Source organism: Cryptomeria japonica, chromosome 4 (genome assembly GCF_030272615.1).
Source record: "Cryptomeria japonica chromosome 4, Sugi_1.0, whole genome shotgun sequence".
NCBI lineage: Eukaryota > Viridiplantae > Streptophyta > Pinopsida > Cupressales > Cupressaceae > Cryptomeria > Cryptomeria japonica.
In genome coordinates this window covers 747463984-747479682 of record NC_081408.1, presented here as the reverse complement: position 1 = coordinate 747479682, position 15699 = coordinate 747463984, and the positions used below count along the sequence as shown (strand labels likewise).

At 32.7% G+C, this 15699-nt stretch overlaps 1 protein-coding gene across 1 annotated transcript; it reads right to left on the bottom strand.

Annotated features, from left to right (window-relative positions):
• Window positions 1–4261: 4261 nt before the first annotated feature.
• Window positions 4262–6912, bottom strand: LOC131076686 (thiamine phosphate phosphatase-like protein). Its single transcript, XM_058013988.2, has 5 exons — window positions 6596–6912; window positions 5339–5460; window positions 4996–5197; window positions 4747–4883; window positions 4262–4648 (listed from the first exon to the last, which is right to left on the bottom strand). The coding sequence occupies exons 1-5, from the start codon at window positions 6824–6826 to the stop codon at window positions 4513–4515; spliced, it is 828 nt and encodes a 275-aa protein (XP_057869971.2). The 5' UTR covers window positions 6827–6912; the 3' UTR covers window positions 4262–4512.
• Window positions 6913–15699: the final 8787 nt, after the last annotated feature.

Genomic DNA, 15699 nt, shown 5'->3' with positions numbered 1-15699 from the left:
TCTATGCTTCCACATTTTGCATACATGTCCATATCAGGGTTGAAAGCTGGGGCCACTTCGCCCACAAGCCTGTAATGCTCCATTAGTCGCAGCTTCAACACAAAATGTTAAAACCAAAAAGTATCGAAGTACATGCAGTCCACTTTCTAAGAGATGCTACACTAAGCATGCAAGTATGTCGTAATCAAATAGTGATCTGTGAACAAATAAGTGGTCAAAACAATATGCAAGATTTTTAAATTGGGTGTGAGGCCTACTTTGTCTGTTGAGTGGTCTTCTTTGGCCTGCCTATTTATATTCTTTAATGGATGTCCAAACCCAACTTCAAAATTCCAATTTAAATTGGGCCTGAGGCCTACGTTGTCTCTTGGCAACTTATATATTTTGGGGAGTCTTAAATCATATATATTAATTAACATATTAAATCTAATGAATGTCAGTCAATTTTGAGTGTTTATATTTTTAAGTTTAGAAATCAAAGCTTAATGTGTGTGAATAAAACCTTCTGATCCAAACTCATTTTCAAAACTATCAAGATAGAATGTATTATACGGCTAGTCACATTTGCTTGAAGTTTATAAAGCTTTCACGAAGAATTCATTTAAGACATCATATTCCATGGAATGACATTTCTTTATGACATTTTGTCAAATAGCTCAGATGGCCTGTTAATGTTTTCGTATTTGTTTTAATGACTATCAGATCAATTTACCAGTTTTATTTGAATAATTTCCTTTTATATTTGATCATGAAGCATGATATTGTGACAAGCCAATTTTTTTTTGTAAGGTATGTTTTGATATAAGAATAGGATTCAATAGTATCAAGAAAATATATGTTATGGTTCTATGGTTCTATAATCTCTAAAATAATTCATTAAGCAGTTTGGATAGGTGTAAGCGGTAAGTAAAGTAATATTCATAAAAGAATTTTTTTATGGCTCTCTATCTTATTTATCATTTCTTTAGCTGTATATACTCGATATTATCTAGCTTCCTTATATAATGAAGATACTTTGATTTCAATATTAAATTTTTATTATATTTCATCTTAATATAGTTTTATGGTTTATTGGTAATTTTATTTGGAAAGATTTTTAGATAATATTTTGAAAGGATTGTCTTTTTAGAGCTCACAATATTCATAATTATTGAACCAAAAAAATTTAAGAAAGAAGGAATTTCTCTATGTATGATGAATTTCTATCAAGTTAAATTGTATTTTTTAATACAATATAAATGGTATCACCTTATTTTGTATGGTTCTAGATAGCCAATAGCTCCATGCATTATAACATTATATTGACATCTCTTTGTCTCTCTCAAAGATGTGGTTCTTATTGTTGGGGATGTGCTATGAATGCAACTGTTGGAATTTGTATTTGATAATGACATGTCATTGATTAGTTGCACACTTCTAGATGCTAAGAGGGGGGTGGGGTGGGAGGGATGAATCAACATATATTAAAAACCATTCATTTTTCATTCATTCCAATTAACACATGTACAAATGTAAACACCTGAAATCAAAAGACCAACATATCAATACACAAGGACACCAAGATTTTTTTGTGGAAAACCTAATGTGGGAAAAACCATAGTGAGAACTATCTCGCTATATGAAAACTGATTACAATGTTTTAGGCTCTAGAACAAGGAAGCTCTCTGCTCCTAATTTGGACTTAGTAGACTAAGGCACACAACCTTAGGGCAAGATACAATGGACCTGTAAAATACTAAAGACCAACCCTTTGGGGCAAGATATAATAGATGATTACAAAGAATAATATTTGTTGAATTGGGTAGAACCATATTCTTTGAAATGCTGATTATAGCTCACTGTTCTAAACATCTGAAATTGCCTTCATTATTGCTCATATGCAAATGCGCACTTACACAAGACACCATATGTACACACTTCAAATATATCTCATCAAACTCATACCTTCCTCCAGAAGATCTCATTCCTTTATATTTCACTCGTACAAAGAAATACATCAATTAGGTCGGCCTACTTAGAAGTAACATGAAAAGTATAAACAGTTAGCCCCAAATCCATTCTCCAATGCAATGTAGAAGGGAATTTTTTTTTTGAAGCATCACACCATGTCGACAAATCTTCCTATCAATCCAAATTATCGCCTTCAACTCCACATGCAACCGCACAAACCCAAAATACACAAGTCGACTTCAAAAGATAGAATTGATAAAGCAACTCAATTAGACAAACTCAAAAAATGATGTGAATCACCATAAAACCCGTGGATGCCCAACATAGCAAAACTCAAAAAATGATGTGATTCTCCTGTTCTGTAGCCTTGTTCTACTCCCATGGAACCTACTTCTAATGGTGTTTTGTTGCTGAAACCTTTTGTTGTTTCACCACAATGACGTGCATCCATAGTGGATAGATTAGTTGTGGAGACCTCCCTGCACTCTTCTTCTGTTGTGGATCCTTGTGACAATATTTACTGGATTGTTGTTTGTCTCAGGCGTAAGGGGAAGTCCTTCGCCCCCCCGCTCCCCCACTCCCCTCTATGTCAAGGCCTGGGTGCTTCTCCCCCTCCTTGAGTTGGGGTTTGGGTCTTTGGCTTGACAGGGTTTTCTTTATGTCTATCTTGTTGTGGAAGTGCCATTAAGGCTAGTGCATGCAACTGCACAAACCCAAAATACTCAAGTCGACTTCAGAAGATAGAATCAATAAAACAACTCAACTAAACAAACTCAAAAAATGATTTGAATCACCATAACACATGTGGATGCACAACATAGCATCACTTGAAACCAACAACACTATATTGACTACCCATAACACAAAATATTCAGAAAGCGGAGGAATGCAAGGCATTCTTGCAAACAGTTACATTGTATTCACATGGCTATCACTCAGACCAATACAACTTCAACTACAGAATAAATAGAACCATGAAACCTGATATATAACATCATTTTTCATCCAACAACATCATACTATAATTGCAAACAAAGATGAAAAAATGCGGCACAATGCATACCAAAAACTTGAACCTTGTCTGATAGATTGTTCACCAAAATAGTCACACTTAGGCAAAACTATTTGAGGGAATCATTTCAATATCTTTTATCATTTGAGAGATTAATGTTTTAAGGTTTAAAAATCCTATTAAAAATTCAAACTTAAATTTTGGACCTTTAAATGATCGAATGAGACCTTGATGAATGTCTAATCAATTCTTGTTTTGGGAAAAAGCATGGTGTAGATCACTTCAAGCTCTTTCTGTTTTAAAAAAATGGGCTGATCGGGTTCCCAAATCAAAAGTTATGGTCTCCAAAAGTTGTTCTATTTTAAGAGGGAAAATGAAAAAAAATTCAAAATACTTTGGTGGGCCATAAAACCCATTTTGGGCATATTCCAAAGCAAGGAAAAAGAAAATAAAAATGATAGGTCACAAAAAAAGGGGAGTTACACTTTCCAAAAATTTTGAGGGTTGTAAGGTTTCCTTAGAGAGTGGCTCTAGATGGCTCTAGATTGTAAGGTTTCCTTAGAGAGTTGACTTTCTCTGTAATGGTTCTAGAGTGTAAGGTTTTATAATTTTGTAATTCCATATTATTAAAGAAATTGAAAGTGGGTTATTTTTCTTACCATTTATGTAGTATTAATTTTTGTTGTAGGGCATGTCCCCATGCTACTGCTTAGCTTATTTTTATGCAATCTCTTAAATTATTTTGTAAATGAAATTATTGATAATATTTTAACAAATAAAATTCATAAGCAAAAAAATATAGTGAAGCCATGTGTCTTTTTTTTCAATAAGCAGCCACTTCTAGCCCCCCTTTTTTTCAAAGCTTATTTTCAATTTTTAAGCAGAAAATGCTCATAAGCAGCCGCATGGGGACATGGGGTAAGTGTTTTTTATAGTACCCTCCATCAATCAACCACCTTCTTGATTCTTTGTTAGATAATGGATTAATTTGTTAATGAAAATGATCTAGGGGAAGCGTCCATTTAATTTGTTGTGGGTACAAGAACAATGAATAACAACTAGTTGAATATAAGTTAGCTTAGGCCCACCATGCAATTTGAGTTGTCAAACATGAAGGTTGACTCCATGCTTGACAAGTGACTTGGATCGTTTCCACACACAATTTAAATTGAATATAAGAATTGTAAACTAAAATATGAAAATTGTCTTTAATGAAATTATATTTTATTTCTGAATATCAATTAAAAAAAAAAGCCATTAATCGAAATAATAAGACGAGACTATATATCACACAAAATGACATAAAACTGATGATAAGTAATTTTTTAAAAAAAAATTATATGCTCATAGAAGACAATTTTAATTGGTGAACAAAGAAACCCTTCCATGACCAATGATTAGCACACAAATTTCCTGGTAGCATAAAGCTTTCCCACCAGAATCTGGCTCATTTCTAAGAAAAGCCGTCTTCTTTTAGAACATGATGCATATACGAAGAATGTTTTCATCCTCTCTATTGCAGAAATGAAGAAGAAAACAAACATCAGACATTAAAGACAGAAATCTGTTTCTGAAGGTTTAAGTAACTTGAAGAGCAAATCCTCAACGTCCTTGGAATTGGACCATTCATGGATTTGGGCCTTCACCAGTTCCGGATTCTTCTCAATTAGCTTTGAAAGTGGATACCTATAAAAAACAAAAAAAATCAAATCAAATCAATTTATATTTAAGTTTTCTTGAACAGAAAACAGCTAGAAATGTGCATGTGGGGTTAAATTTCTCACTCTTTTCTGGGCAGGACATCATCTCCCTCCACTAATTTTAAGGTAGGGCAGAAATCTCCGGCACCATCTCCCAGATAAATAAAACGCCTGTTCCACCCATTTTCTATGGAGTTCCTCATTTCAGTAATAATTGCTCCCTGCAACACAAAACAAACATTAAGCATGAAGTATAAACACTTGAAACCTGTGGTTTTTATGCTTTCATTCACACAATATACTAGTAAAAAGTGTGTGGAAAAGAATTCACACCTTGCACATATTGGGAGGGCAGAGGTTGCAGCCATGGGGATCTTCTGTCAAGGGGTGGAATGGGCAAATTCTCAGTCTCCCATCCTCCTCAATAAATGCAGGGTTTGTCTTTATCTCAGTGAAATAGTGGAGCAAATCATGTGTTTCAAGGATGGTTTTAATGAAAAACACATTAGCATCACTCACAATCCGAAGATCACACCTGCTCAAACAAAACAAAACAAAACATTGGCACAACTATTGAAAATGGAACTGTGATCTCTTTACTCATTCAAAACCAGAGAGAAAACAAAAAAAAAAATAGATATGTTAAAAAACCTTGAATGAAAGTCCTATCACTCACCCCAAGGAGAAGGCAAACTTGATTGCTCTGATGGTCTCTGGATAAAGAGGAATGGTCCTTAAGCCACCTTCAATGTCACTTATTGTCTTCCCCTGGTCATGGAGCTCACCCATCATTTTGTCCTGCAAGCCCCAAATTCAAAGAGACTTTAAGCCTTGTAAAAGTTTACAGAAACAATGAAAAACTCAATAATGGGTCAATGAAGATTAATTCAGAAATTTGGATTAGCAGTAAAAAAAAGTTATGGGTCAATGAAATGAATGATTTTAGTAACATTCACTAAAAGTAGTAGACGGTCATTTTAGAAACAGGGCATCATAAAATTTATAATCTTTCTCCAAAATCAGTTCTTTCATAGTAGATTTTGATCAAAAAGTTTATACCAAGAACATCAAATTTCACAGTAAATTTTGATCAAAAAGTTTATACCAAGAACATCAAAATTCACAGTGAATGAAAACTAATTCAAAACTATGCAACTGAATTGAATTCTGATAAAACATCACAGAATAAAAAAAAGTTCACCATGTGAAACAATGAAAAACTCAACAATAATGGATCAATGAAGATTGATTCAAGAGCTTGGATTAACATTAAAAAAGTTGTGAGAACATTCATAAGATCAAAGTAGTCTATGGGATTCAAGAGTAGCACAGGGCCTACTTAGAAACACGGTGTCAGAAAATTTGTAATCTTTTCTCAAAATTAGTTTTACTACAGTGAATTTTGATAAAAAAGTTTGAATCAAAAACACCAAATCGACAGTGAATGAAATCTAATTCAAAACCATGCAATAGAATTCTGATAAATCATCAGATACCCCCCCCCCAAAAAAAATAAAAATTGTTGATCACCATTAGAGAATTCCATGGAAGAGTGGGAAGCAAGGAATCAAAGAGTTGAATGAAAACTAATTCAAAACTATACAATTAAATCCAGATAAATTATCACATAATAAATAAAAAATGTTCACCATGAAAGACTTCTATGAAAGAGTGGGAAGCAAGGAATCAATGAAATGAACCAAAACAAAGTAGTCTATGAGATTCAAGAGTAGCACACAGCCCTCCTAGAAACAGGGTATCATAAAATTTGTAATCTTCTCTGGAAATCAGTTCTATCAGTTCTAAAATAGTGAATTTTGATCAAAAAGTTTCAATCAAGAACATCAGAATCCACAGCGAATGAAAACTAATTCAAAACTATGCAATCGAATTCTGATAAACCCTCAGACAGTAAAAAAAAAAAGTTGTTCACCATGAGAGGATTCCATGGAATAGTGGGGAGCAAGGACTCAAAGAGTGGAGTGTTTCCGAGCTGCTCGATGACCCATGGATCACTGTCACAGTCCACAATGGTGAGATCAAAATCAAAGACTACAACTGTGTCCATCTTGAATACTCTATTAATAAACTGATACAGAGAACAACTACTGGTATGCCAGAGCATGCAAGATTGAAACTGAATGGATGTACCACCATTAGGCATTGGTTTAATATAGGAGGGAAAAGTAGGAATATGCCAAGGAATGAAGATTATTCCTCTCCAACCATGTCTAATGAAAAAGTGCGTGGAATCCACCAGCAGTTTCAGCCATCCTCGCCACTCAAAAGCGAATATTCACATCACACTGTAAAATCTTTTGCTTTAATTTGCTTTAATATGATAGTTTGTTTCAACACGTCGTCTCGTTCAGTCCGCAATTCTTTTTTGGACATGCCGTTGGCTTGCATGACAAAATCCCATTTGTTTTAAATCCCATCCATTGTGCGGTGCTTTTTTGTTTTTACTTTTTATAGATATATTTAATCCCATTATCTAGTGGTTTTTGTGTACTAAAATTATCTATCACATGGTTTTAATATTTGAGTGAGTGGGAGCAAGTGATTGATGGCATATTTTATCATTTTTAGGCGAATGATTTCTCGGCCATTAGTTTATCTTGTTAATGTTGTGCTAGGAAGAACATACAATTTTTTTGTTTTCTTGAAAATGATTTCTCAACCACTAGCTTATGTTGTTAATGTCATGGTAAGGAAGAACATACAATGATCATACAAAAAATTGATGAACTCCTCCCTCCATAAGTTTCGTAACCATCATTATTGTCAAGCTTATATTAAATGATATTATTACGTCTTTATTTGAGCAACTCTGTGAATGATTTCTCAACAATTAGTTTATGTTGTTAATGTTGTGGTAAGGAAGAACGTACAATTTTTTCATTTTCTTGGAAATATGATTTCTCAACCACTAGTTTATGTTGTTAATGTCATGGTAAGGAAGAACATACAACGATCATTCAAAAATTCGATTAATTCCTCCCTCCACAAACTTTGTAATCATCATTATTCTCAAGCTTATATTAAATGATATAATTACGTCTTTATTTGAGCAACTATGTGATCTTCATATACTTCATGGTTTGTTTTAAAGAACATTTTCAAAGAATTTATAAATAAGTTTCTAATAGTTTACTAAAGATGTTTTGTTTATAAGTCTTAGTAACTATAAGATAAACAATTGAAATAAAAAAAGATTAAGCTAATAAAGTAATCCACATGGCCTTTAATGATAATGTACAAAAGATACACAAAGTTATTTGAATTGTGTTGTCATCACACATTACAAGAAGAAAATATAAAGATAATAGAGACTGTGTGTTCTCGAAACATTTATTCACTATGTATAAATACTATAGTTGATGTGAGAAAAGATACCTCAATTGTTATAGCATCAAAAGAGAATTGCATTAACCATTTTACCATCATATATAGTGATGAAAATTCCAATGCTTGCTCAATCGGTTAAAGTGTAGTTCCTTGCATTTCACTTTATGATTATTGTAAATGAGTGCATACTTTAAAAAAATCTTGACTATGTAAATAATTATAGCTAATGCAAAAGTTTGAATAAAGTTTCACGTTCTTTCATAATTTTATGTAGTCACTTTCCTACTCATAATATTATTACATTTCATCCTATTGGTATAATCGTTGTGCCCCACATGTTGTAACAACTAGCTTATGTTTTTTTAGGGTGGAATGGAGATAGATGTTCACATTGAATTTCATGAGTGAAAAAAAAAAGGTTTAGATTTATTTTCAAATTTTTAGTACCTATTATGGAACCATAGTGCTCATGTTATCTTTAACTATCAATTAATCTCAAGCTTTTTCAACTAACGATGCATCATCTTTTTCTTGTATTAGATTAGAGAGTATGTTTTTTTAACGAATAAGTGACTCTATTATTATTTATATAATAACATTACACATATTCACAACAAAAAAGGTGGGTGGAAGTTATCATGCCTTGAAGTCTAAATGAGGATAAAACTTGGAACAAAACATAATAATTCACTACACAATAAAAGTTAAAGCACTAGCAGGACGAATAATTCCAAATCCTAATTGTTTTGAATCTCATCCATTGTGCGGTGTAATCTAGTTTTCTTTCCCTTTTAAATATATCTAATCCCATTATCTAATGGTTTTTGCAGACTCAAATTATTATATTAGAGTGGGATCAAGTGATTGATGAATATTCTATCACATTTTTTTTTTGGTGTTTTAGGTAAATGATTTCTCAACCATTAGTTTATATTGTTAGTATTACGATAAGGAACGACATACAATGATCATTCAAAAATTCAATGAAGTCCTCCATCCACACATTTGTAATCATCATTATTATCAAGCTTACAATAAATTATATTATTATCTTTATTTGAGAAACTTCGTGATCTTCATATACTCAAAGATACACAAATATCTTTGACTGTGTTGGCATTGCACATTACAAGAAAAAAAATACAACACTTTTCACTATGTATAACTACTATTATTGATGTGAGAAAGGGTGCCTCAATTTGTTGTAGCATCAAAAGAGGATTGAATTAACCGTTTTATGATCACATGTAATGATGATAACCCCAATGCTTTCTCATTTGGCTAAAGCATAATTCCTTGCATTTCACCTTATGATTATGTAAATGAATGCACACTTTTACAAAAACTTGACTATGTAAGTAAATATACCTAGAATATACCTTGATTCTATTGCAAAGAATAAATAAAGTTGCACATTGTTTCATAATCTTATGTAGTCACTTTCCTACTCATAATATTATTACATTTCATCCTATTGGTATAATTGTCTTTCTCCACATGGCGCATCAAATAGTTTATGTTTTTTTAGGATGGGGTGGAGATAGATGTTTGTATTGAATTTCTATGAGTGAAAAAAAATAAGTTTTACATTTATTTCTATTTTTAGTTCCTTCTATGGAGCCATAGTGCTCATGTTACATTTAACTAACGATTAATCTTAACCTTTTCAAGTAACAACATAATTTTTTTTAACATATTAAATTATAGAGTATGTTATTGTAATGAATAAGCAACTCTATACTATTTATATAATAATATTACACATATTCACAAAAAAAGGTGGTAGACAAAATCAAGCCTTGAAGTCCAAATGGGGATAAAACTTGGAACAAAACATAATAAGTGGCTACAAGATAGGAGTTAAAGCACTAGTAGGAAAAGGAGGGGGGAAGTCTTGATCATTTGATTTACCCCCACTTCAATAAAGTTTGAAGTATTTGAGGGGGGCTCCCAACCATCATTACCATCGTCATTTTTTTTGTCTTCATCAAGAGGTTAATTATCACATCATGACGAGATAATTTATTAAATTTTGGCCAATCACTAAACCCACAATGAAAAGCTTGGCGAGAAATAGAGTGGTGGTGAGTGGCCTAAGACTATCCTCTTTGATATTGGTTCCTATGTCTTCTTACAAGAGGCTAATAAGCATGAGAATGTGCATATTGTTCATCATGAGTAAATTGGCTACTTCCTTAACAACGCCCATGGGGTGGAGAAAGGCCTTTTTCTAGAGGTAGGAGTCAAAGGATTACTAGCAATTTAAGTGCATGGGGAATCATCCCAATGATCTGAGAACACTTGGAGACATGTCAATTCAAGTATAACATTTTTGGTTTACACCTAGATCTATATAAGTACATTAAAACAAATTTTTACCTTAGTGTAAGGTGATAAATTAATATTAAATAAATTACTAGAAAAAAAAAGAATTCATGTCCTTCCATATGTTGAAAATAATTCCCACTCTAAAATCATGCCAAATCTAGGTATATTTAGATGGGATTATAGGTCTCGAAATGCCCTAATAAAATATTATACCATAAGAATAACTCAAGAAAAAAGGGTTTGAAAAAATCATGAATCTAAGTCCACACGATTTGAGATCTGGGGAAAAAGTAGAAAAAGGTTCTTGAAAATTTCCATTTCTCTAATCCTATCTTTCATTCTCATCCGAGCTCATCAACATGATTTTTTTCCTTCATCACAACCATCCCAAAAACACATTCCTAGTTGATGATGATTTCAGTCTTATTGATCAAGACACGTATCAAATGGATCACCTTGATGACATCATCACAAGTAAGATTGCCCCAATTTTCCATCACGTGTCCATGCATAATAAAATTCCTTTCAATTTATAATTAGCTAGCAAAAGCTACCCCACCACTCTTAAATGGATACCTATTAGTTGTCCATATGACACCTTTGACAAGGTATTTATCCACTCTATCCCCCATTCATATCTTAACCCCCATCTTTCTAAAGCACCTTGATTATCTTAGTCCCTAATCCAAACACCTTATTGCATTACCTACCAATCCTCCACCTAATACTCCACCATTAAAACACCCCTTTTGATTTTAATTTAAATATTCCTAGCAAAGGAATTAACACCAAATCCAACACAGAGAGTTATGGAGTCTTGCCACCTCACTAACCCAAAAGAGCACCATTTATTAGGAAATCACCCACCCCGATCATTGATGAGGCCATCACCCACCCCACCATCTTTCCCATCTCAAATCTTAAAACTATCCAACATTTCAATGCAGTCTAATCACAATCTCCCATTCCTATGTCTAACCAACCACAAACTCGATTTGAATCTCCTATCCCTCCATCTACCTAATATAAGGAGCTTATCCAAACAAGTCATGATGAAACATCTTCCCTTATGAAACCATTTAAAGCATGTCAAAATCATGTTCTAAAGCATGTCAAAACATCTCCCCATCTAAATCAAGCTCCAAATGTCCCTCCTAATTCTCTACATGATCCTACTCTTTGTAATTATCCTACAAGCCCTCAAGATCTCAAGATCCTTCCTAATCATTTTATCGATCACTTATCATCTCCTTTTGACCCCACCCCACAACCATCATCCTATTACCTTTGTCCCACAACTTTCTCCTATGGTTGTTTTTGTTGGAACACCTAAGAAAATAACTTGCAAACCAAAGCACTTCACAAACAAAGAGAAGCAACACAAAGAGATGCTATTTCACCAAATATGAATATAATGGATGGAGATGAAAACAAACATACAAACAAACCAAATATATAAGAAAGGTGTGATGAGGTAGAGATAACCGCTATCTAACTATCAACTACAAAAAATAAATGCTAAGTAAATATTAAATGCTATGCAATTAATATCTAATATTGAGATATGTCAGCCACGAGTGGAATAAAACCTCTTCCACACCAATAGTTTTCTCACAATATCTAAGAAAAAAATATAATCACTACTCATTCCTCTCCCTCTCACAATGAACTTTCATCTTATTTAGAAAGCAACCAACATCATGTTGTAAAAAGAATGCTCAAAAATATGAAATGCCAAGGAAAAAGCTAATGCTTTGAAAAATAAGGCATTTGGATCTTGTCCTAGTCAAATTCATGATCAAAAGGCCTTGGTTACACATCTCAAGGCACAATACACATATGTTGGTACAACCTTTGGAAATCTCAACAATTTTTTCTTATAGGATTTTTTGGTCAAGTACTCTACTTTGGTTTAGAATTTATTTCTTGCAAGTTTTTGGTAAGATAAAGTGTAGAATATCAAATATTCTCAAAAGAAAAGTACTAAACTTAGTTAAACTAATTTAAATTAAATCAAGTTAAGATATGCTTCTAAAGTATATAGAAGAAACATAAATTATGTTTTGTCAAAGGAAAGCCACTTTACCACTCTTTCACAAGAAATTATTTGCATTACAACCCTTGTTAGTGAGTTTAAATATTTTTACTAAATTTAAATATGGAAAATATTTTTTTGGTTTCTTATTTGTTGTAATATTTACTAGCCCAAATACTAAATCAAGAGAAGGTATGACTTGTGGGGATGGTGTGATTATTATAAAATTTAGAACAGTATTTTTCACCCTAAAGGTTGGATGGTTATATGCTAGGAAACATTTGATCATGCCTCAAGTTAAGTAGGACAATTGACACTTGTATGAATATAGACAACAATAAAAGTTATTGTTTTTGTGTTGATAAAAAAGGGAAGAAATTATTCAATACATGTCTATGAATATACTCACATGTATATTATTTTCTTATTGGTTGTCAGTAACCTTAGCAATACAATTTTATGCTTTGACAATGCTTTGAATAAATAATTAATACTAGGCTCAAAAAAAGATTTTATTTAATCTCTTATTATTCTATGTAAATTTTGACATGAGTATATAGATATTCTTTGCATTTTTGCAATATTCACATGACAAAACTAAAACAAAAATTGTAGCCATAATAATCTATTTCCACATAACCCCAAGAGAGAAAAATATGCAAAGTATTAAGAATCCACAATGCAAAAATTAATAGAAAAGCATATCATCAATATGACTTAGGATATACCTTGGGAAAACCTCATGAGAGAAAAATTTATCCTCCCAAAGCATTCACACATTCAATGTATAATCTCCAAAGAAAATATTATAATATACTTGTATAGTATCCATGCAAGGCGTTTGAAGCCTCAAGCTCCCTAATCGTACTACATGTAAACAAGAAAATAAGAATCATATAACCACTCATGCCAATCCATGCTTCCTCTCCTCACATATGCAACTTACAATATGCTCTATCAACCTTAGCCAACAAGTCAAATATTATGATAGAAAACCTCAACACCTACTCATGTACTTGATTTCATAGAAATATTCTTGCATAATAGAACCAATTAGTATTGTATAAACCATTTTCCTAATTCCATGAGCTTACAAAAACATGTCCACCTGATTTACTTTTGGATACTAAGTTATCTTGATGTTAAATATTTCCCAATGTGTAACCAACATTAAATAATTTTCTTAGTATTAAATATAACATGAAAAGTGTCTCCAATGATGTTTGATCCATGTGATGCACACATCATAAATTTCCCATCCACAAAAAATATTGATTTTTTATATTATGCAAGGTGAAAAAACATATTTTCTCATCATTTTATCACTTGTATCTATTGTATAAGGGGTTATAAGCAAACACAAGAATGAAGGGAATAATCCATATAACCAACATCCAAGTGCTTCATGTGCTCCATCAAGATACCTGTAACAATAATCAAAGTGACTATCATCTCAAACAAGAGCCCTATATTCATCCATCATATTAATGCATAAAAGAAAGAATCCTATTGTAATGGTGAAATTTTTTAGGGTTTCTACCATAAGAAGGGAGAAGGCCACTAATTTTTTCTTAGGGACCACTACATTAAAGAGGAGTGAACCCAATAGATCTAGCCTCAAATCAACAAGGATAGGGCTGATAATTCTTATTAGATTCACTGGATTAGGATTTGATTCCTTCTTTTAAGTTGAATTGTGAAAATGCTGAAACTAGGGTAAATATGTTGAAATTGAAATAATTATGCATAAACAGTTAGCTATAGTCATCTGATAGAGCCAGGAACCTGGAACTAAGCAATATGCATGAGTGTTCAAATCTATTCCCAAAAGGTTGTCTTGAATTATCGGGACCAGAATGTTCATCGCTCTTGTCCTCTGTACTTTTCACTATCCAAAGGGGAACATGTTTGTCTTTGTGAATAAAGTCAATCCTGAGAATTGTAGCTCCATACCTATTCTTGCACATAGTGGAGAAGGGAAAATGGTTGGGAATAGGGGTCTACCTTAGGTAAAACCTTGATTTTGGAATTAACTACAAAATAGAAATTAAATGTAAATGAATTGGAGCAATGGAAATGATTTCCTTTTGAGGTAAATGTTATTCAAATGTTCGAAACACCAATATTATACCTTTTTCTGAAGTTTTGTTTGTATCCACAAGGAATTAGGGTTTCAGTAGTCTTCATAAACATAGAACGTGAATGTTAACTCCAATGCTTGAATCTTGACCTTACTTTTGCTCCAATGCTTGAAAGAAGATTGATTGCTTGCTCACTTGAATTTGAATGCTTGATTTCTTGATGGATGTGATAGGTGATTGAATGTATATCAAAATGAGGGGGGTAGACCTCCTTTTATAAATTCTTGTCAAAAAACAACTTATTTTTCAACATGAGCCAACACGAGATCTAGGTTCCCACTCAAATCATGTTATTGTTAAGAGGCCCCAAAATGGGCCCTAATTAGGAGGACTAGGATGCTAGCACCCTTGTCCTTACCAATCAGGGACACGGGAAGTTGGGGGAGAAATTGTGCATGATAAAAAAATTGAGTTTAGTGCATGGTGTGAGAAAAATTGGGGCTCCAATTAGGCCTCAAGACACAAATGGCAAGGTGAGGGCCCAAATGAGGACAAAATTGTAAGGGAGTACAATTTGGATGCTGCACCTATCAAAATAAATTTCACATTAACTATAACATATAAGCATAAATCCTACATTGAACTAATATCTAAACATAAAATCTAAGTCCAACATGGTAATGAATAGGCTTGAGTAGCTACCAAGTTTTAATCACCATAGCTAGAATAACAACCACATTTAGGAACTAACACATTCAATTAACCATACCTCAAAACCAAGGTGTACTCATCATAATAGCTAAACCTTATGCCATCAAAATATATAACCCAATCCATAATCCAAGTCCATGTATTAGACACTATTTTATATAAATAAATCATGAAGACCCCCAACATTATAGTATACTACGAAAATCCAACAAAAGACACATACAATCTAGAACTCCCATTGCATGGGTTGTGTCAAATTTGAAACCAATCAAGGCATCTAAAAGTCCACCAATAGAACTCACATATACGGTGTAGAAAATGTCATCACTATCATGTGGGACTAAGGAACATCAACAAAGAAATATAAAAATATAAACTAAACCATTGAAACACAATTCTTACCACTAGTATTCATAGTTGCCCAAGTTCTCCACACCTAGCAAATGAAAGATATTAAAAAATTATTAAGTACAACAAAAACAAATGAAAGAGATTAAAGGGTATTCATGTTGTTACTTAAACTTTATATTCAAA